The sequence below is a fragment of the Microcaecilia unicolor genome, chromosome 10, assembly GCF_901765095.1.
Source record: "Microcaecilia unicolor chromosome 10, aMicUni1.1, whole genome shotgun sequence".
Lineage (NCBI taxonomy): Eukaryota > Metazoa > Chordata > Amphibia > Gymnophiona > Siphonopidae > Microcaecilia > Microcaecilia unicolor.
In genome coordinates, this window is record NC_044040.1 from 212,241,324 (window position 1) to 212,265,080 (window position 23,757).

Genomic DNA, 23,757 nt, shown 5'->3' on the forward strand with positions numbered 1-23,757 from the left:
TCGGCGGCCTTGCCTTTAGCTAAAAAGTCATCAGCTTACCCCCTTAAAGCTCTTTCCTCATGCTCCCAAATGCACGTATATTTCCTGCGACCATTTCCTTAAACATATTTTACAACAGGCTGATGTGGAATCCACTACAAAATGTGAACGCCCCAACTTGGAGATTCTTCTCTTGTAGATAAGTCCAGATCCCAAGATCTCCTCTGCTGTGTGTTCTCAATAAAGACCAGTTGGCGGCTGAATGCTCATGGCGGGGGAAGAAGGCGGAAGAGAGGGTAGAAGCCCCTCCTTACCTCTCTACCCTCATCTCCCCTTACGTCCCTACCCGTAACCTCCGCTCTCAAGACAAATCCCTCCTTTCAGTACCCTTCTCCACCACCGCCAACTCTAGGCTCCGCCCCTTCTGCCTCGCCTCACCTCATGCTTGGAACAAACTCCCTGAGCCCATACGCCAGGCCCCCCTCCCTACCCATCTTCAAATCATTGCTCAAAGCCCACCTCTTCAATGTCGCTTTCGGCACCTAATCACAACACCTCTACTCAGGAAATCTAGACTACCCCAACTTGACATTTCGTCCTTTAGATTGTAAGCTCTTCTGAGCAGGGACCGTCCTTAGTTGTTAATTTGTACAGCGCTGCGTAACCCTAGTAGCGCTCTAGAAATGTTAAGTAGTAGTAGTAGTAGTAGAAGTATAGTCTCACAGATGACTGCAACTGGACCATGAAGGCCAAGTGTCCTGTTGGGGGTGGGGGAGTAATCTCTCACATGTGTTGGAAATTGGATTGGACACTGGAGGCTGGAGTGTTCTGGTGGGGGGGGGGGGGAGAGAGAGAAGCTATTGTCTGGACCATGGAGGCTAAGTGTCCTCTGGAGGTGAGGGGTGTATTGTCTCACAGGTGCTGAGGTTCGGATTGGAGACTGGAGGCCAGAGTGTCCTGTGGTGGGGGAGAGTTATCACTACACAGATGTGTTGGGATTTGGAATGGATCATGGAGCCACGGAGGCTGAGTGTCCTGGGGGGTGGAGGGAGAGAAGTTATTAACACACAGGTGTTGGAATTTGGATTGGATTGAACTGTGTATCGTACTTTGGAGGGCTTCATTGAACAGTGACACAGATCAAGACAATAAAACAAAATAAAAGAAAGGAAAATAAAGTGCTACGTTTTTCATTGGACTAATTTGATACAATTTTTTGAAAAAACTTTAAAAGACAGAACCTTCTTCAGGTCAGATATGAGCCAAAGATCACAATATCAAAATTTATATAAGTGAGACATGAAAAGCATTCCGAGGACAGTCTAGAGGAATGGGGGGGAGGGGGGGTGGAGTGAAAACCGAGAGAGGGGGATGTGTAATCGGAAGGTGACAAAGCAGTATCATTTTAGGCTTTATAATTCGATAGGAAACTTGCACAAATAAGATACAAAACCTGTCAAAAAACGTATTAAGATAGTCCAATAAAAACAACATATCACCTTATTTTCCTTTCTTTTGTTTTATTTCTATTTATTATCTTTAAGTGGACCAACAGAACTATCACCCTACTTCACACGTCAAGAGAGCAACTGAGCCGTCTCAACAGACTCAGTCCTTCACACGTCAAGAATAAAGATAGTTAATACATATTAATGATGCAGCAGACTTCTTTGCAGAGGGGGAGGGGGTCCCAGGCTTCAATCCTGTGGGAAAGAAGAGCTACCACGGAGTTCTTGTTAGATTATATGCACGGGATTCAGAGACAGAGAGAGAGAGAGAGAGAGAGAGAGACATACATCCTACAGTTTAGTTACAGAACGCTGAACTCCAAGAGTCGGCTGCCCGCAGAAGAACCCAAATTGATCTGAATGATATGGATTAGCAGCTTAAGAACGTAAACGCAGCCATTAGCGACTCAGTGGTTGCTGGCAGCATTTCAATCAAACCTAAATTCAATTTGTAATAAAAGAACACGCATTAATCATTTTACAGAGCTCTGGAAATTCAACATAGCACTTAATTCTACACAAGTCTGGGGCGGAAGGCAAAGCAGAATGAATGGAACGCAAGAACGGACCGCTAGCAGCATACAAAATAGCTGGTTTTTGTTCTCACTTAACCAGTGACACATAACGATATCAGAAGAGATCTGCTGAAAGATCAACACACTCTCTGAGCTGAGGCACGCAGCACGTTAAATTCTGAAACGGATTCCAACGGATCTGTTTCGCAGTTAACTAGAGAACTAGGCTGCCTCAACCTCAGACAAGCACAAAGGGTGGCAAAGACGGACATGAAGCCACCTAGTATTGATTTTGCTACTTCACAAATGGGGACTCAGATAGGTTTACATTATAAAAAGCATTTCAATAAATCTCACAAATACAATCGTCTCTAACCCAGACTTAATCCATCCCCTACTCTCATTAGAAAAAAAACAAAGACCGACCATATCACATAGTTGAAAAATTATACTCCCTTCCTGTCTGTGCAAAAAAATTCACTATCTCAAAATAATAGAAAACCATGCCTCCCTCATCCCCATCCCACAAAAACTATTCCTCCATCCTAATCAACTTCTCGCCATTATAACGGGTCACCCAACCAATATGCACATACATTACAGAGCCAGCTCAACCTATGGATCAGGTGAGACACTGGCTCAGGACGTCCTTGCTGACTTCACTTCCTGTTTCCTCATTGGCGGGATGTGGCGGAGGGAGGCCTGTGGGGCCGGCACAGACAGTGAAAATGAGTTACTGCAGCCACCGGGGGCACTTCTGAGGTAAACTGGGGAGGGGTAGGTACCAAGCCTTTGGCAGAGGGGAGGGACAGAGAGGCATGAGACACTGCTGCTGGGTGGGCATGAGCGAAGAATGGGTGGGCCTGTGTCCATCTAGGCCCACCTGTAGCTACACCACTGGTGGGAGATACTAGATCATAGGCAGGGCCGCCGACAAGGGGGACAAAATTCCCCGGGCATCCAAGGGGGGCCCGGTGCCGCAGTCCCACCCGCCCTCTGTCGTTGACCGTCTGCCACTGGGCCGGGCCCCCTGCATTGAAATCACAGCGCCTCTCACCTCCGTGTGAAAGCGTTGCAGGCAGCAGCAGATCGCCTCCCTTCGGGTCTCCTTCCCTCCCTGTGTCCTGCCCTCATCTGACATAACTTCTGCGAGAGAGGGACACAGGGAGGGAAGGAGGTCCAAAGGGAGGCGATCAGCTGCTACCTGCAGCGATTTCAAACGGAGGTGAGAGGTGCTGTGAGCGGCGGCGGCAACCTTGGGGGTGGGGGTGGAGGGGGGAAGTGACGGCGGTGACCTTTGGGGGGAACGGCGGGGGCGGCCTTGCCCCGGGCCCGGCCCAGTCTCTCGGCAGCCCTGATCACAGGTGGGGACGGGAGTGGCGAGACAGCCATCAGATTGCGGGATGGGGGTGGGTGGGGGATACCAATGCAGAAGTTTGTTCAGGGCGCCACAGTCCTTTCAGCCGCCTTGATATGTTACACTGGTTTTCAAAGGGACAATATGGCGGTCATTTCATAAAGGGTTGTTGGCATGTACATCTCAGTCTACATGTGTAAAAGGCCTCACGAAATTCTCACATGTAAAGTAAACACAGTCCAATTACATGCATATTGCATGCGACTGGAGCAGGTGTATCTGCAGAGGGCTTTGGGCTGAGTTGTGATGTGCGCATATATTTACAAAACACGCGTGTGCTTTAAAACGCAGTCTAAAAACCCACCTTTTTGAGGCTGCTTTTAACTCTTAACCCCTTAGTCACCATTTTAGTACCTATATTTGTTTTAATCATTCCCAGAATAAATCACTCCATAATGCCTTATTTGTCCTCTTTGTCTGTCTTGAATAGATTGTAAAGTTCTGTCGAGCAGGGTCCGTCTCTTACGTGTTTATGTACAGAGTTGCGTACGTCTAGTAGTAAATTTTTATGTTTGAGCAGCAGGAACTCACCAGCCTAGCTCCATCTCTGCCTGTTTTCAAATCTATGCTGAAAACCCACCTTTTCACCACTGCTTTTGGCTCCTAACCACTACTCAATTGCTCTCCCCTTGTTCCTTCTCACCCAGTACTTCCCTCGCCCTTAATTGTCTTGTCTGTCTGTATTATTTTAGACTGTAAGCTCTATCGAGCAGGGACTGTCTCTCTGTGTCAGGTGTTCAGCGCTGCGTGTGTCTGGTAGCGCTATACAAATGTTAATAATAATAACGTTCCATGTAGAAGCCTGCCCTTGCAGATGAGCAACGCGGCCGCGCAGGCTTCTGTTTCTGTGAGTCTGACGTCCTGCATGTATGTGCAGGACGTCAGACTCACAGAAACAGAAGCCTACGCGGATGCACAAGGACAGGCTTCTACATGGAATGTTGCTACTATTGGAGATTCTAGATGGAATGTTGCTACTATTGGAGATTCGACATGGAATGTTGCTACTATTGAGATTCTAGATGGAATGTTGCTACTATTGAGATTCTAGATGGAATGTTGCTACTATTGGAGATTCTAGATGGAATGTTGCTACTATTGAGATTCTACATGGAATGTTGCTACTATTGGAGATTCTACATGGAATGTTTTGGCTCCTAACCACTACTCAATTCCCCTATCCTTGTTCCTTCTCACCCAGTACTTTCCTCGCCCTTAATTGTCTTGTCTGTCTGTAGTTTTAGATTGTAAGCGCTATCGAGCAGGGACTGTCTCTCTGTGTCAGGTGTTCAGCGCTGCGTGCGTCTGGTAGCGCTATACAAATGTTAATAATAATACGTTTGTTTCATCGGATAACTACTGAGAAAATCAATTAACGCTGAGCCGCAGTAACAGCAGCTCTTGCAAGGCACAAATTCATCTCGGTGACGACGCGGCGATAACGCCGCTACCTTTCAAGCTACGTCTCAGAAATAAAGACCCAATGCGTGCTTTGATTCTGACCACCCAGTAATCTGCGGCACGCTGGGTATACTTACTTCCCCCAGGGAGGCTGTCTCTGTCAAAGATGCATAGTTTATATCCAAACTCATTTTCCAGGACTCCTCGGAGCGTCAGCAGTACGAATTCCTCTTCCTCCGCATTCCTCGCGTAGGACACGTACACATCGTATTCCTTCCCATCTGCAAGGAAAATTAGAAGTAGACAGCGTTAGGTCAGCCCTGATGGATATTAATGAAATCTCTTCATTACTACAATCGGTGTGCTTCCTTTCACTCAATCAAGATCACAGGAATTGACGGCCATCTCTGGGGTGAAATGTTTTTTCTGTATAACAGCTTCTAAAGGGAAACATTATTAATACACCCCATCTCCAATTATTGCAGGGCACAGGGAGATGCGCTGACTTTTCCAAGGAAAGCTAGTGGGAACACAGCACATGATCTCATAAATTCAGTGCATTTTTTTCTAGCGAAAATGGTGCCAGTACTGAAATGTGAGGCCACCCTTCAGGGGTGGGGTGATCACTGAGGGACCCACCCCACAATAGCCAGGCCCCCTGCAACCAGTCACAGAATCTATGACAAGGCACAATTGGTGTGTAGAGCCTGAGCTCTTTCATTAAAACTTGGGGACCATGGGTCGATTTTAGCAGACGATGGAAAAGGTGCTGGTACTCAACTGCGAGGCCTCCCTTCAGGGGTGGGGTGATCACTGAAGGACCCACCCCACAATAGCCAGGCCCCCTGCAACCAGTCACAGAATCTATGACAAGGCAGAATTGGTGTGTAGAGCCTGAGCTCTTTCATTAAAACTTGGGGACCATGGGTCGATTTTAGCAGACGATGGAAAAGGTGCCGGTACTCAAATGCGAGGCCACCCTTCAGGGGTGGGGTGATCACTGAGGGACCCACCCCAGAATAGCTAGGCCCCCTGCAACCAGTCACAGAATCTATGACAAGGCAGAATTGGTGTGTAGAGCCTGAGCTCTTTCATTAAAACTTGGGGACCATGGGTCGATTTTAGCAGACAATGGAAAAGGTGCCGGTACTCAAATGCCAGGCCACCCTTCAGGGGTTGGGTGATCACTGAGGGACCCACCCCACAATAGCCAGGCCCCCTGCAACCAGTCACAGAATCTATGACAAGGCAGAATTGGTGTGTAGAGCCTGAGCTCTTTCATTAAAACTTGGGGACCATGGGTCAATTTTAGCAGACAATGGAAAAGGTGCTGGTACTCAACTGCGAGGCCTCCCTTCAGGGGTGGGGTGATCACTGAGGGACCCCACCCCAAAATAGCCAGGCCCCCTGCAACCAGTCACAGAATCTATGACAAGGCCGAATTGGTGTGTAGAGCCTGAGCTTTTTTCATTAAATCTTGGGGACCTTGGGTTGATTTTAGCAGACAATGGAAAAGGTGCCAGTACTCAGTACGCCCAAGTACCCGCTCAAAAAAAAGCCCTGCTTAAATTTAAGCTACTCCTTCACTAGGGAGAACTGGCAGCTTAGTGCATCTACCCGAACTCAGCTCCTCTTCAAACTGTAACGCTAAATTTCTTAAATAGCAGGTTTATCCCGAACGGACAGTAGAAGACAATTATACTGAGCTGCCCAGGTCAAGTGAAAGCAGATAGCAGAAGATGCCATGAAGAGTTAGCTCTCTCTCTCTCTCTCATCATCTCAGTCTTTTCTGCTCCTGGGGAAATGCAAGGTTTGCACGGAATCCCCCCCCCCCCCCTCTGTGCACACAGAACTTGGAGGCAGATGCACTAAAGCTAAATGAGCCTTTAATGACCCTCCAACGAGGAAAATTTGATCCGCTGCATGCATCAAAGGGCTTTTACCGAGGAAGCCAGCAGCTAACGAAAACGGAATGGAGATGAGCAATTAGTGTGAAAACCCCATTGAAACGACATGCACTAACCTTTTCTGATTGCCTTTACGCAGGAAAAAGGCAGGAAATCTAACGAGAGGTCTACGTAGGTTACCGACGTCAGACAGGGGCGGGCCCAGGAGGAGAGAGACGCGCGACAGAAGCTGGGCGAAGGCAGGCATCAGCTTTCTTCTTGCCCGTGCAGCGCCTTCAGACAGAAGAGAGAGGCGCTGCACGGGCCCGGTAAGAGGGAGGGGGGCCCGATGGAGGAGGGGAATGGCGGTGACGACCCCAAGAGGGGGCGGGGCACAGGGCGGAGGATGTCGGGAGGCGGAGCTGAGGGGAGACAGAGTAGTGAGGAAGGGAGGGGGGCCGGGGCTGCTAAAGGTACGTTTGCTTTTCTTCTTGCTTTTTAATTTAGAATGCAGGGGGAAGTGGGGCGGGGGGAATGGCAAGGACGGCCATACAGGACGCTCCTGATCAGCGCCTTTGCCCCCTCCCGACCCTTTTTTTTATTTTTGTTTTGATTTGGGAGCCATGTGCTTGTGTTTTGACTGTTTGTGGCATGCGCAGAGCAGCTAACATAACGCTTGGCTGCTCTGCGCATGATTTGGGGGCCGATTAACGATGTGTATTGTGATTCTTTGATACATTGTACGTTTCAATACCGATCTCAGCATGTGTGACTTTTTTTTTTGGTGCATTTTTCGTTATTTTAAAATCGTTAGGGACTTTAACGATTTAGATTTTTTTACATTTGGTTGCTGCATCTGCCTCTTGGTCAAGGACCCAGAAGCGATACCAAAGAGGAGGTGCAGGAGGTAATGGTTATTCAGGTGGGAAGAGGAGGGAGGTTGCAGTCAGCCCCTAAGTGTGACTCTGCCCCCCCCTTGTATACAGTCTCTCTTCCAACCTTTCTCAGAGACCTGCTGTTCTGTCTTCCTTCAGCACTGTACAGTTCTGAGCGAGTCTGAGCCAACTGGCGCCCAAACTCTCACAAGACTGTGAGCTGAAACTCAAGCGACAGTCACAAAACACTGGAAGAAACCAGAACTGTTCCAAAAGCAGCACTGGCCACCGTGTTTAACAAAAATGGAGGGAGTTCCAGCTTGGAGGTGCCGGGGACGGGATGAGGGCGACCATTTTGGGGAGGAGGCTGGGATGAGGTTGAGGGAGAGTGTGTATTGCAGACAGAGTGCTGGGGGAGAGAGGGAGGTTAGGAGCAAGATGTGGTGGGGTGGGGGGCTGGGAAGAAGTGGGGGGGGGGGGGGGGGAGTGAATCTTGACAATCAAAACTCATTTGAGCTACACATATTGCTCCGAGAGCAAATAAGCAGCCATCAAACATATAAACGGCAAGTGACCGTCTCACCTGCAAATGCGCAGTAGAGTCGGAATGCTGAGAGTGTAGAAGTCCAAGCCCCACCTCCACCAGCAGTACAGCCCACCCAATAGGGAGGAGGGCTTGGACATGGGCGTGGAAATCGGAGGAGGAGGGAGCAGGGAGGGAAGGAGGGGGCGGAACTGATGGAAACAGACCGTGGGGGGAGGGCAGGGGAGAGAGCAGGGTTGGTGGAACGGGGGGGGGGGGGGGGGGGGGGTAGGAAAACAAAAAACTAGCCCGTTCTTACGGGCTTAACGGCTAGTTACCTATTTAATTGATTATAACCTGCTCATGGTGCTGGGTTGCCAGTGATGGTCCTGGCTTCAACATTAAAATCTTAATATCAAAGCGGCCCCTGCTTGAGAAACTAGTGAAGGTCACTGCTCTAATGGTACTAGATGTCTGGATGTATTGAGTCAGGCCTGGTCTGAGGACTTTTTTGTAGCCAACCTAGTGGAGGAGTGGCCAGTTTAAATCCCGCTGCTGCTCCTTGTGATTTTGGGCAACTCACTTAACCCCCCCCCCCCCCCCCCACACCGTTGCCTCAGGTACAAAATTAGATTGTGAGACCTCCAGGGACAGGGTAATACCCAGTGTGCCTGAATGTAACTCACCTTGAGCTACTACTGAAAAGATGTGAGCAAAATCCAAGTAAATAAACCCACGGGCCTAACTAATGGGGTGAAACAGGTGGACCTCTCACTGGTATTCAATGTGCTCGTTAGTGAAACCTTTCTAGAAGACAGCTGTACCGAAAGTACCCCTTACCTCCAATAGTTTCATCCGTTCCAAAGTGGGCCCGGTAGAAAAGTACAATTTCCAGCCAATAAACGTGATATACTGTGATCAAGACCAGCACAAGGACGAGAGTCGCTCCCAGGCCACATGCCAGCTCTGTAATATATCTCGGAGTGACAGCTGCACACAAAAGACAGATGTCTAGTTTAATTCCAGTTCCTTTGGGAAACGGGCATTTTGTTTTCCAGGTGTGCCATGCAAATGAAAACTATATTATCAAGTAGTCCAGCGACCTAGGTGAACCTTCAGTTTTATACTCTCCCCCCCCCCCCCAAAATTAACTCCAGCATGCAGCCCCAAGCCCCCCCCCCCATCCTCGCACCAAGATTTTGATAATTAAATTCATCAATCATGATCACCATACAACAATCCTATAAATATGCAGGTTACAGTAGGTTCTGCTTGCTGCCCTAGGCAACCACCTGGTCTTGCCACACGGTTTGGCCAGAATCAATCAGAACTGATGCTTTAAACATGCAAAGGACTGGGAAGAAATTCACTCAACACTGCAGGCTGGGGCTCTGGAGACAGAACCTTGAATTAATAATAATCTACTATAATAAAACTCACCCTCAACGTTCTGAGGACACTGACGTCAGTGAAGCCAAGCCCTGACTTCCTTCAAAAAGGTTCGAAGGTTCGTGGTGGTGAAGCCACCAAAATCGCTCCGGGCCCCGCCCTCGAGGGCGGAGCAATGGCAGAACAACGAAAGGGGTTGGCAGGGAGGGAGGCAGGGAGGCGGGGTGGAAATCGCTCTAGGCCCCGCCCTCGCGTCAAACGTCATGATGTTGGGGGCGGAGCAATGGCAGAACAACGAAGGGGTTGGCCAGAGAGGGAGGGGGGTGGCGACGAAAACCTTGCTAGCGCCCGTTTCATTTGCTCTGAAACGGCCCTCTTTTACTAGTCATAAATAATTTCAAGAATAAAAATAAAAAATAAATGTAACCTGAGCATTTTAAAACTCCTCCATCTATGCCAGCTATGACAGCAAGTTGTCTTCTACCAGGGCAACAGACAGCGCCTGCCTCTGAACCTGGTACAAGTGAAATTTGAGTCCGGCCTTTGGGTGGCGCTGTTGTACAATGGCCGGCATTCCCTTCTCTATCCCCTCTATCCACCCAGTTTCAGCTCACAAATGAAATCAGTCTGTTGGAACGGAAGAGGGCATTACCAGGGTTGCCAGATGGGCGGTTTTCCCGCCCAATTGGGCGGTTTTCCGCAACCCGCCGCGGGAAACTTTTGCCCGCGGCGGGTTACGGTTTTTTGGGCTTGGTTTTTTTTTTCGTGTGGGTTTTGGGCGGTTTTTCGGCCGGCGGGGGGTGGGGCTAACGGCGACTGAGGCGGGGTTTGGTGACGTATTGGGCGGGGCGAGGTGACTTATTGGGCGGGGCGATGATGGCGGGGCTGATGACGGCAGGGTGATGACGGAAGGGGTGGGGCTGATGACGGCGGGGGCGGGGTTGATGACGGCGGGGGTGGGGTTAATGACGGCGGGGGTGGGGGTGATGACGGAAGGGGCGGGGGTGATGGCGGGGGCGGGGCTGATGACGGCGGGGGCGGGGTTTATGACGGCGGGGGTGGAGGTGATGACGGAAGGGGTGGGGGTGATGACGTCGGGGATGGGGGTGATGACGGAAGGGGTGGGGCTGATGACGGCGGGGGCGGGGTTGATGACGGCGGGGGTCGGGGTGATGATGGAAGGGCGGGGGTGATGACGTCGGGGGTGGGGGTGATGACGGCGGGGGTGGGGGTGATGACGGAAGGGGCAGGGTTGATGACGGCGGGGGTGGGGGTGATGACGGAAGGGGCGGGGGTGATGACGTCGGGGGTGGGGGTGATGATGGCGGGGTTGATGACGGCGGGGGTGGGGGTGATGACGGAAGGGGCAGGGCTGATGACGTCGGGGGTGGGGTGTGTGCGGTTTTTGGGCGGGTTTTGGGCTGTTTTGGGTGGGAATTTTTTTTTTTATATGGCAACACTGGGCATTACTGCCACTGAGCCTCCGGAACACACAAAAGTGGCAACCTTCAGTCACGAATTGCCTCTTTAAGAAATAAAAAAAAGGGAGGAAGCACCGTGTTATAAATTGAGAATAAAATTGTATTTTGTTTTTGACATTTTTATCCCGAGATAAGCTCAGGTTCAATGCGGCTTACATGACAAACATCAAATTGAAGAAAAATACATTTTCGGGAATATAAAAATAAATTCTATGTACTATGTCTTATATTCGGTTATTCAACCAAATCTGATGCATGTCTACTACTACTACTACTATTACTACTATTTAACATTTCTAAAGCGCTACTAGGGTTACGCAGCGCTGTACAATTTAACATAGAAGGACAGTCCCTGCTCAAAGAGCCTACAATCTAAAGGACAAATGTACAGTCAGTCAAATTGGGGCAGTCTAGATTTCCTGAAAAGTATAAAGGTTAGGTGCCAAAAGCAACATTGAAGAGGTGGGCTTTGACCAAGGATTTGAAGATGGGTAGGGAGGGGGCTTGGCGTAAGGGCTCAACGTCATGAGCGTTACTAAGGAACATGAACTTGTGTGGGAAGCAGGCAACGGAATGGGGTAAGCCACAGGGGCCATGGCCATCCCCCTCCCCCAATATTTTGCCCAAAACAGCATCAGCAGTTGGAGAGCTTGGGGAAGGACTCCCGCCAGAAAGATGTTCCATTGTCCCTAACTGGAAGCCATGTTCCGACCGAATCATGTGCCCAATTCAGCCATTTTCTTATCACCTTTGAGCTTCACCAAGGCCTGTTGGGAGGTCTCTCCTAAAGTGTTCTTCGCATAACAGGTGTAGCTCCGTTTCAGGACCTCAGCGGTGACGTCTTTGATGATCAGCACCTCCCTGATGACCTTATTACCATAGGCGTCCTCCTGCACACTAGGAAAGACATGACAACCCAGCATAAATCCCTTGGAAAGTTTATCTAATCTAATAACAGATACTGGAGTGGACACCAATAGGAAAACTCAATGCAGTGTACATTATCTCCCAAAAATATCATAACATACAAATCAATAATAAAAACCCATACGTACAACGAAAATGCATAACAACAATATTACTACAACATAAAACCCTGAGCTAACAGCAAAGTTCCTGCTTGTTTTACAGGAGAAATGCACTGTTATCCCATATCCAGAGAAAAAGAGGGCAGAGTTTCAGGACACAAAACATCAAACTTAGGGGTCCTTTTACTTTGCAGCCCCCCCCCCCCCCCCCCCATTACCTCTCCACTCTCATCTCTCCCTACATTCCTCCCCGTGAACTCCGCTCACTGGACAAATCTCTCTTGTCGTCCCCCTTCTCCTCCACTGCTAACTCCAGACTTCGTTCCTCGCGGCACCTTATGCCTGGAATAGACTTCCTGAGCCTGTACGTCTAGCTCCATCTCTACCTGTTTTCAAATCTATGCTGAAAACCCACCTTTTCGCCACTGCTTTTGGCTCCTAGCCACTACTCAATTGCCCTCCCCTTGGTGCCTTCTCACCCAGTACTTCCCTCGCCCTTGTCTTGTTTGTCTGTATTATTTTAGATTGTAAGCTCTATTGAGCAGGGACTGTCTCTCTGTGTCAGATGTTCAGCGCTGCGTGTGTCTGGTAGCGCTATACAAATGTTAATAATAATAACGTTCCATGTAGAAGCCTGCCTTGCAGATGAGCAACGCGGCCGCGCAGGCTTCTGTTTCTGTGAGTCTGACGTCCTGCACGTATGTGCAGGACGTCAGACTCACAGAAACAGAAGCCTGCGTGGACGCACAAGGACAGGCTTCTACATGGAATGTTGCTACTATTGGAGATTCTAGATGGAATGTTGCTACTATTGAGATTCTATATGGAATGTTGCTACTATTGGAGATTCTAGATGGAATGTTGCTACTATTGGAGATTCTAGATGGAATGTTGCTACTATTGAGATTCTACATGGAATGTTGCTACTATTGGAGATTCTAGATGGAATGTTGCTACTATTGAGATTCTACATGGAATGTTGCTACTATTGGAGATTCTAGATGGAATGTTTTGGCTCCTAACCACTACTCAATTCCCCTATCCTTGTTCCTTCTCACCCAGTACTTCCCTCGCCCTTGTGTTGTTTGTCTGTATTATTTTAGATTGTAAGCTCTATTGAGCAGGGACTGTCTCTCTGTGTCAGGTGTTCAGCGCGTGTGTAGTGGACGCACGTAAAAACTGAAATTACCGTCCGGGCCACGTGGTAGCCGTGCGATAACTCAGAATTGACCTGTGCTGGACATACGTAGGCACTTACATGGCTTAGTAAAAGGACCCCCCCCTCCCAGTTTGAAAAGGGCTATAGTTACCGAAAGAGGAGCAATGTTACCTTTCTGTGACATTTATCTTTGGATCTGCGATATCATCTACATTTTTTCCATCGATGGTCCACCAAACATCTGTCCGGGAGTTTTTCACAAAAGAGAAGCTGACCTCGCACTGGAGTTGAGCCTGCTGTCCTAGGAAGGAGAGCGGAGAAAAAAAAAAAAACATTACCTCGAGCCTTCTACCTGTCTCTACCAAGAACACAGGACGGATTACCCAGCAAAGGCGTGCTGAAAAATGTCTCGCGGTAGTGTAGGCGCGGGTTTGGGGTGCGCGCCAATCCATTTTTCACCGCGCCTCTAAAAAAAGGCGGGGGTTTTTTTTGCCGAAAACGGATGTGCGGCAAAATCAAAATTGCTGCGCGTCCATTTTGGGTCTGAGACCTTACCGCCAACCACTGACCTAGCTAGCGGTAAAGAATCCGGGCGCTAATGACCTGCACGCGTCCGAAAATTTAAAAAATATATATTTTTCAGACGTGCGTGTCGGACGTGCGCCAAAAATGAAATTACCGCAAGAGCCACGCAGTAGTCGGGAAGGAACTCCATTTTGGCGCGCGTAGACGCGTACGCGGCTTAGTGAAAGGGGCCCATAGTTTGAAGGGACCATAAAGCATGGGTCCAGTTTCTCATCCAGCTCACTTCAGAGTGGGGCAACCCTGGTCTTTATTCCCACCACATGAGAGGGACATTCCTCGCCAAACCCTACAAGGACTGCAGATACAGCATTGGTTTTCCGTAAGAGAGCAGTCTGGCGTGTTTCACAGACTCCTAGGGCTAAATATTCAGTTTGTTATTTATTTATTTTATTTTATACATTCTTGTATCCCATAATTATCCAAAAGCGAGTTTCGGTTCAATGTGGCTTACAGTTTAGCAGTTAGAGAAATTACAGAGCTGCATTACGCTTATAAAAGGATTGTGGAGTATTGTTATTATTACAGAGTAGTTATGGAACATCAGTAACACGCATAATTAATCACAACATGTCTTGAATAGGTCGGTTTTTAGTTCTTTTCTGAACTGGAGATAGGTTGCAATGCCTCTCGTGACCTTGGGAATTGAATTCCACCATTTAGAACCCAGATTAACTAAACCCCACCGTATAGATGGATTTGTAAATTATGTTTTTGCAGTTGGGTAGGTGAAGTGATAAGGAGCCTCTGGTTCCAGGATTTGCACTTTTTGGTGATAGTTCAATCAGGTCTAGCATGTAATCAGGAGACATGCCGAACAGTATTTAGAAAATTATAACGCTAGTTTTGAAAAAACAACCCGGCCTTGATTGGGAGGCCAGGGTAGCATCACAAGTAGTGGGGTTACTCTTTCGCATTTCGACTTTTTGAATATCGGTCTTGCTGCTGTGCTTTGAACGGTCTGCAGCGATATTACTGTGTTTTCTTCGCACCCTACATATGCCGCATGGCAATATTCAATACCAGTTTGGATCAAAGTGACATCCAAAGGATTTTATTAGAGATAACGTAGATAAGAAAGTTGCCCGACACAGGCCGTGTTTCGCCCACAGAGGGCTGCGTCAGGGGCTAAAATGTATCCTCCCGAAAAGAACAACTAAAATGTATCCTCCCAAAAGGAACAATTGCAATACTCATATAAGGACAAGAAAGAGTAAATGAAGAAAAACCAGTACAGACGGAAAGTCCTATTATGTGCTCAAATCCAGGGGCGTATCTGGACTCCGGCAGTAGGGGGGGCCACAGCTAGAGGGCACATTTTAGCCCCCCTCCCCGCCATTGCCAGACCCCCCCCCCCGCCACCAACGACTCTCTCCACCCCCCTCCCGCCGCCAACCCTCCCACGCTGCCATTGCTTACCTTTGCTGGCGGGGGACCCCAACCCCCGCCAGTCGAGGTTCGCTTCCACCTGCCGCTGCCTTTAAAAATATTTCTTCGTCCTCCGTGGCCGTGCTGCTGTTGAAAGCTGTTGAATCCAGTTCGGAGTCTGACGTCGCAGCACGTCCTGCACGTACAATGTGCTGCGACGTCAGACAGACTCCGAACTGGATTCAACAGCAGCACGGCCACGGAGGACGAAGAAGAACTTTAAAGACCTCGGGTCGGCTGGCGGGGGTTGCGGTCCCCCGCCAGCTGAAGAAATATTTTTAAAAAACAAAACACAAAAAAGGCGGAAGATAAACCAAAACAGACCAAAAACAAGGGAGTAAGAGCGCCAGAAAAGTTTAATAGGACCCTACACGGTCCGTGTTTCGGCCAACAGGCCTTCCTCAGGGGTCCTGAATCTGACGTTTACAGGTACACCTCCAAGATATTCGTGAAACAAAAAACCAAAATACTTGCTGTCTCACAGCAGTAACTGCACTGATCTTCCTACACACTGTCCTGAGGTGTGAGACACTGTGCTGCATTGTTCATCTTGAATGTGCTTCAGATCAGTGCAGTTACTGCTGTGAGACAGCAAGTATTTTGGTTTTTTGTTTCACGAATATCTTGGAGGTGTACCTGTAAACGTCAGATTCAGGACCCCTGAGGAAGGCCTGTTGGCCGAAACACGGACCGTGTAGGGTCCTATTAAACTTTTCTGGCGCTCTTACTCCCTTGTTTTTGGTCTGTTTTGGTTTATCTTCCGCCTTTTTTGTGTTTTGTTCTGTTTTCACGGGAGATTTGAACTTCTTTTTTCGTGCGCTCGAAATATTTTAAAAGGCAGCGGCAGGTGGAAGCGGACCTCGGCTGGCGGGGGTTGGGGTCCCCCGCCAGCAAAAGTAAGCAACGGCAGCGGGGGAGGGTTGACGGCGGTAGGGGGGTCCAGGGCGAAATCTGCGGGGGCCCAGGCCCCTGTGGCCCCACGCAGATACGCCCCTGCTCAAATCACAAAGCAGTACTCCGTCACTGAAGCTGTACTGGTTTTTCTTCATTTACTCTTTCTTGTCCTTATATGAGTATTGCAATTGTTCCTTTTGGGAGGATACATTTTAGTTGTTCTTTTCGGGAGGAAACATTTTAGCCCCTGACGCAGCCCTCTGTGGGCGAAACACGGCCTGTGTCGGGCAACTTTCTTATGCACGATATCTCTAATAAAATCCTTTGGATGTCACTTTGATCTGCTCGTTTATTCTCCACGTTGGATCTTGCAGATTGCTTGCCTTGTTGTTTTTTTGGAATATTCAATACCAGATCTTGTCCGAGCACCAGTATCGACTATTCAGGTACGTGCAGACAACCAAACGCTTAACTGGTCAAGTTAAACCAGACAAAGCTAGGACTACTTTTTATGGGTCCCCCCTTTGGCCAGTTAAACTTAACCTTTTAAATGCCGACTCCACCCCGGACCACCCACAAAATAGCCGGTTTCACTCTGACCAGTTAGTTCTGATATTCAGCGGCGCTATTTGGGCTGTTTAACTGCAGAAGAGCCTCCCCTGCCCTGTTAAATTCGCTTTGAATATTGACCACCTGACGCCGACTTAGAGCCAAATCCAGGCACAGCAGACTATGCAGGAGTGAAACAAGGGCATTTCTAAACGGTATTAATTGGATACTAGCGGCTTAAGGCTATTTAGCCGGGCAGGAGCCGTTCCTGGCCAGTTAAAAAGCGCTGAATATCGGGGGGGGGGGGGGGCATATGTTCGTAGCTAGGATTATTTTATTCATGTTGTAGGGCACCATCGATCACCCGACCACTGCATTCTTGCTAATCAGTTGCATGGCGGGAAGGCAGCCGTCCGACATTAGACAACGGACTGAAAGAAAAATCATTTCTATTTATAACAGCATCTGACTGATGGGCTAGAAATGGATTAAATGAATTTCTGCCAGTCTGGACACCTGGACCTTTTTCCAAGAGCAGCTGTGGCCCGCTATCGACCATCACACTGCAGCTGGCACCCGCCAGCAGTTGACAAGCTCTAGCATTACTGTGCATTGTAAAATTATTAGCATTGAGCACAACCCCAACAGGGGCTTCAGCGTTACTGGCTAAAGGGTTTCTGCATTAGTAAAAAAAAAAAAAAATTGCATTACTCTTCTGCGTTACCTGCTTCGAACTCGTAGGTCGTCATATTGTTAGGCAGCAGAATCACTGGGGGTTTTGCATTATAAGGAGACCCTGCAAAAGAAAGTATCAAAATCCTCAGGGACCTTTTGCTCTTATTAATTATATCACTAATCAATGTTCCTTTTTCTTTTTTCATTTGCTCGACAAAGTAAGTCATAAAAGCTTGCTCATTAATTCAAATGCCTCAGCCATATGGAATCAGTCGCTCACCAGAATAGAAAATCCTTTTTTGGCCATTAAATTGCTGTGCTGTGGGAATATTCAGAGGACAGATAAATGCCATCCTGGCCCAATTCCAGGCACGGATCTGACTGAAGCCCAAGGAAACACAGTTTAGAGAAACAAACGTCCGCAACGATTTTGCAAAAAAAAAAAAAAAAATTCTCCCACAGTATAATTATTAACCAAATGGGACACCACTATCCTGCTCCTCAACAGAACTCTATGCACCACAAAAAGTGTAAATACAGCACAGACAGGTGCGGAGCAGATTTTTCACCCCCATACAAACAGAAAACTACTGTATTTAAAACAAGAATGCGCTACACAGTGTGAAGCAATTTTTAAGTAGAAAATGGAGCTCACTGCCCCACAGGAGGAACTGTAAGCAGATTTCCACACGCAAATCCAGTGCCGGGTTTCCACTTGAAAATCCAGCTGGCTGCAGATAGGTGGGTTGAGTGTATCTGAGTGTGTTTGCACCTGTTTTAAAATTATGCACCAACCAAAAGAACATGCATGAAAGCCCTGGATGTACTTTGCTTCTCCTAACCCACTCCGTCCCTACTCTACCCTTCTTTGGACGCAGGGAAACTGCCCTTGCTGGGGGCAAAAGCAATTTTCAATAGGCTTTATGTAGGTAAACAATCTTTGAAAATGACTTCACTCCCCCAAACATGACCACAGCACAGAAAGCTGAAGAACAGATCTATTGACCACAGCACAGACAGCTGAAGAACAGGTCTTCATCAGAGTCCCACGTCGGCACGTTACTAAAACATGTAAATCCTGAACACAGCATGGACAACATAAAATCAGATCTTCATCAGAGCCACCTGCAAATACCATGTTACAAATGAATAAACAAACAAAACGAATTCTGAAAGTGATTTTAAGCAGGTTAAAAAGTACTTTATCTGTATTAAATCGGCTCTCTGAAAAGAGCCCACCCTTCTTGTGATTATATGTCTACATGTTCTAATATTACATTTTGTGCATGCTGTTTCATTTTGGTTTGCTGGCTATTGGTTTAATAAAATGTTTAAACATAAATGCCAGTTGAACTGAGAGGAGCGATGTGGCATATGTCGGTCAGGAGGGGGCAGTACCTGCCTACTTCACCCACACACTTTTCCAGCTAAATTCTGCCCATGGGAAAGGCAGGTGCAAGCGACCGAATAGACTTTGCACCCACCGCACATTGCAAAAGAAAGGCATGTGGAATTTTGCTTTTGAAACTGGTGCAAATCTCACAGGTAAAAAGCACGTGTGGACTTGAAACAATGAAGTTTGAACAGTACCCTAATAGTCCACAAAAATAAAAATAAAAAGTTTGAAAAGAAAAAAATAGTTAACTGTGATTAACATGAACATTTTATTGGGGATTAAGATTATTAATGCCGCTAACACGATGCCAGCTACCCAGGATCTATAATCACCCCATGGTGGTTGGCATGACTGTACCACCTCTACTAAAATGAGCACCCATACCCAGTGGCGTTCCTAGGGGGGCTGGCACCCGGGGCAAATCGCCGATTCGCCCCGCCCCCCGGGTGCAGCGCCCCCCCCCCCCCCCCAGCGAAAGGACACCTCCGTGAAAGAACACCCCGCTCCCCCGCCGGGTGTACGCCGCCGGGGGGGGGGGGGGGGGGGGGGGGGGGTGCCGCGCGCGCCTGTCCTCCGTTGTTCCATGCTTCTTCTCTGCCCCGGAACAGGAAGTAACCTGTTCCAGGGCAGAGAAGAAGCATGGAACAACGGAGGGCAGGCGCGCGCGTCACCCCCTGGCAGCGTGCACCCGGGGCGGACCGCTCCCACCCCCCCCCCAGGAACGCCACTGCCCATACTCCTCCTCGTGCCTCCACCCCCCCCCCGCCTCCCAGAGTGTCTTCTGAATCCTATTACTGTTTTCATCTCCACCACCTCCCACGGGAGGGCATTCTAGACATCCACCACCCTTTCTGTGCTAAAGACACTTCCTGAGATTACTCCTAAGTTGACCCCCACCCCCCTGCAACCTCAAATAATGTCCTCTAGTTCTACCGCTTCCCCTTCTCTGGAGAAGATTTGTTTGCATATTAATACATTTCAAATATTTAAACATCTCATCCCTCTAGAGTACACATATTCAGTTCCTCGAGCACAGAGGGGGAGAGAACGTGCAAAAGCAGAACCCGTCACTAGCTGAAAGTGATGTTTGTCCTGGTTATATGGTAGCACAGTGTGGGGGGGGGGGGGGGGGGGGAGAGAGCATGTGGAGAAGCAAAACCTGTAGCTAATTTAAAGAGTGAAAAGAAATGGCGCTTAAATCCTGGTTTGTAAGGTAGCACAGTGGGGAGAGTCAGGTAACAAGAAATACCCCATAGATAATTGGATTGGTGAAAAGGAATGGGATTTAATTATAAGAACATAAGAGTAGCCATACTGGGTCAGACCAATGGTCCATCTAGACCAGTATCCTGTTTTCCAAACAGTGGCCAAGCCAGGTCACAAGTAACTGGCAGAAACCCAAATCGTGGCAACACTCTATGTAGAACCCCAATGAATAGCAAGATTCTGGAATCCTAAAGAGTGACAAGATTCCAGAATCTCAAAAGAGTAGCAACATTCCATATAGAACCCCAAAGAATAGCAAGATTCTGGAATCCTAAAGAGTGACAAGATTCCATGCAGAATCTCAAAGTGTAGCAACATTTCATGTAGAACCCCAAAGAATAGCAAGATTCTGGAATCCTAAAGAGTGACAAGATTGCATGCAGAATCTCAAAGAGTAGCAACATTCCATATAGAACCCCAAAGAATAGCAAGATTCTGGAATCCTAAAGAGTGACAAAGATTCGGGAATCTCAAAAAGAGTAGCAACATTCCATATAGAAAAGCAAGATTCTGGAATCCTAAAGAGTGACAAGATTCCATGCAGAATCTCAAAGAGTAGCAACTTTCCATATAGAACCCCAAAGAATAGCAAGATTCTGGAATCCTAAAGAGTGACAAGATTGCATGCAGAATCTCAAAGAGTAGCAACATTCCATATAGAACCCCAAAGAATAGCAAGATTCTGGAATCCTAAAGAGTGACACAATTCCATGCAGAATCTCAAGGAGTAGCAACATTCTATACTACAAATCCCAGGACAAGTAGTTGCTTCCCATGCCCGTCTCAATAGCAGACTATGGACCCGTCCTCTAGGAATTTGTCCAAACCTTTTCAAAACCCAGATATGCTAAAAAAAAAAACCAGATTCTTCCCAAGCTCAGCAAAAGATTGAGTAGTATCCCACCAAACCTTTTCCATCTGGGTCCAGAGAGTGTAGCCCTGCCTTTTTGATGGGTGAGGGAACACCCACTGCTATGGGGCCTGATACGCCCCACCTTGTCTGGCTACGTTAGTGGCTGCTGGTAAAGGAGGCCTAACTTTTGAGGTTGTTGCAAAGGTTTGTCCCTCCGAGGGTGGCCCCCTGGACTGAGATGCTGTCAAAGAAAAGAGCTCACAGTGGGTGGGAATTCAGACAGAGCCCTGCTGTATGGAAAGCTCTTCGAAAGTTGGGCGTGACTGTCTCCAAACCTACAGAAGAGATGACTTCTTTACTAAGTAAAATGGAGCAACTCTTTAAAACTGTAGAAGGTGTTAAACAAGAGACCACAAGTCAAATTGTTATGGATAATATGAAGAAAAGGTTTCCTTTGCTTATTTGTGAGCAAGGTGTGCTTAGAATTTATGCTGTATGGGAACACTAGGAAAATCTGGCCTGGACTATATTTTCCAGGTGGAGGCCTTAAGTAAGGGACTGCAGGAAACTCTCGGGAATATATGACACGTACCTTTATGCAGAAGTTTGCTGTATACTGTTTAATTTAGACTTATTAAAAGAATCTGCATCTTACTGACTTGTAGTCTGTCACATCGTCGGCCGTCCTAAAAGGTGTGGGATGCTTCCCGGAGCAGAGGGGGAAAGCTTTGTCCCTAGGGCCGGGGGGACGCTCTACTCATCTTTACTGCGTAGGCATTTTCAATGGCCCTTTAACTAGGCAACCCCTTTTATAAAATTGCCTTTCACGTGTCCCCTGCACTGCTCTCCGTCTCCATCACAGAATGACCGCAAGCCTTCGACTAAAAACAGTTGCCCTTCCACACAATGAACTAGTCGCTGCTCAATCTGGAAGTGTTTTTACCACCTGCTTCCCTATTTCCAGGCTGTATCCAGCGTTGCACTGCAAGTCCGCCATTTAACTGGCCACTCCTTTTATCTTCCAAGGACTTATGACGTCTTATTTTTTTTACCCACTGGCTACTCTGTTGTGCCACAAGGTCCACCCCTAGATTAGCAGGACTTTGTAAAGGCTTCCTCAGTAGCAGTTTACACGGAGGGGCGTTTTCGATATGTCGTCCAAGTCAGACTTCGGACGTTTTGCGCTAAACGTCCCAAATCTTGAATAGAAAACGTGACCATTTTCAAAACTGCAAAACGTCGTATCTTTTTTTTTTTTTAATACTGCTTGTAACAAGATTTCGTGCTCTGTGTGTTTATCTTTTCAGGCCGTACAAGTGAAAAATGTAGAAAAGTAAGCTATTGAGATGTAGGAGAGGCCAGCATTTTTAGCAGAATGGTCCCCCAGATATCGCGGGAGAGCAAGGGGGCACCCCTAGGGGGCACCGCTGGGGACTTCATATAAATGCTCCCACGTACACGTCTCACCATTGCTATCTTGTCTACTAAGTCCTCCAAACCCACCTAAAACCCACTACCCACAACTGTACACAACTACCATAGCCCTTACGGGTGAAGGGGAGCACCTAGATGTGGGTAAAGTAGGTTTCTGGTGAGTTTTGGTGGACTCACAGTTTCCACCACAAGTGTAACAGGTAGGGGGACGGAAGGGCCTGGGACCAGCTGTCTACAGTGGACCGAACCCACCATAGAGACTGGTGAACACTATTTTTATTCACGTTTTTTTTGGGGGGTGGAAGGAGGTCAGTGACCACTGGGGGAGTAAAGTGTGGGGGGGGGGAGGTCATCCCTGATTCCCTCCAGTGGTCAACTGGCCATTTATTCATTCTAAAAACAGGTCTAGACCAAAACATTGGAAGTTTTAGTCCTAAACGTTTTTGTTTTGTTATCCATTATGGCTATAAACAGTCTCATTTGCGAAGGAGAAGGACACCCATCTTTCGACACAAATTGGAAGATGGGCATCCTTCTCACAGGGTCGTCCAAATCGGTATAACCGAAAGCCGATTTTGAACGTCCCCAACTGCTTTTCGTCGCAGGGACGTCCAAAGTTCCCGGGGCGTGTCAGAGGAGTGGCGAAGGCGGGACTTGGGCGTGCCTAACACTTGGACGTCCTCGACCCATAATGGAAAAAAAAAGGGCGTCCCTGACGAGCAATTGGACGACTTTACCTGGTCCTGTTTTTCTTACGACCAAGCCACAAAAAGGTGCCCGAAATGACCAGATGACCACCGGAGGGAATCGAGGATGACCTCCCCTTACTCCCCCAGTGGTCACCAACCCCCTCCCACCCTCAAAAAACATCTTTAAAAATATTTTGTGCCAGCCTCAAATGTCATACTCAGGTCCATCACAGCAGTATGCAGGTCCCTGGAGCAGTTTTAGTGGGTGCAGTGCACTTCAGGCAGGCGGACCCAGGCCCATCCCTCCCCCTATCTGTTACACTTGTGGTGGTAAATGTGAGCCCTCCTAAACCCACCAGAAACCCACTGTACCCACATCTAGGTGCTCCCCTTCACCCGTAAGGGCTATGGTAGTTGTGAACAGTTGTGGGTAGTGGGTTTTGGGGGGGGGGGCTCAGCACACAAGGTAAGGGAGCTGTGTACCTGGGAGCAATCTATGAAGTCTACTGCAGTGCCCCCTAGGGTGCCCGGTTGGTGTCGTGGCATGTCAGGGGGACCAGTGCACTAGGAATGCTGGCTCCTCCCATGACCAAAGGGCTTGCATTTGGTCGTTTCTGAGATGGGCGTCCTTGGTTTCTATTATCGCCGAAAATCAGAAACGACCAAGTCCAGGGAATCGCTGCCGGGTTTGGAACGTGGCAAAACAGGTAAATGCCACGAATGGGGTGGCCGCTCCCCAAAGAGTAGGGAGTTGCCGCCCCGGGGAAGATACTTCCCATATACAATAATATGCAAATCTATTAACCTCACTGGAACTTCACATTTTCAAT

The 23,757-nt window shown here is 48.2% G+C and overlaps 1 protein-coding gene across 3 annotated transcripts in view; it reads right to left on the minus strand.

The window, feature by feature from the left end:
* The window catches only part of IL1RAP (interleukin 1 receptor accessory protein), a 153,889-nt gene that overhangs the window by 19,868 nt on the left and 110,264 nt on the right, over positions 1-23,757 (minus strand). For all 3 annotated transcript variants that reach the window (XM_030215847.1, XM_030215848.1, XM_030215849.1), the window contains exons 6-10: positions 17,339-17,410; positions 13,333-13,462; positions 11,723-11,871; positions 8,945-9,094; positions 4,958-5,101 (exon numbers count right to left, since the gene is read on the minus strand). In XM_030215847.1, the coding sequence (XP_030071707.1) occupies positions 4,958-5,101; positions 8,945-9,094; positions 11,723-11,871; positions 13,333-13,462; positions 17,339-17,410 (645 nt within the window). The remainder of the gene's footprint in view (positions 1-4,957; positions 5,102-8,944; positions 9,095-11,722; positions 11,872-13,332; positions 13,463-17,338; positions 17,411-23,757) is intronic.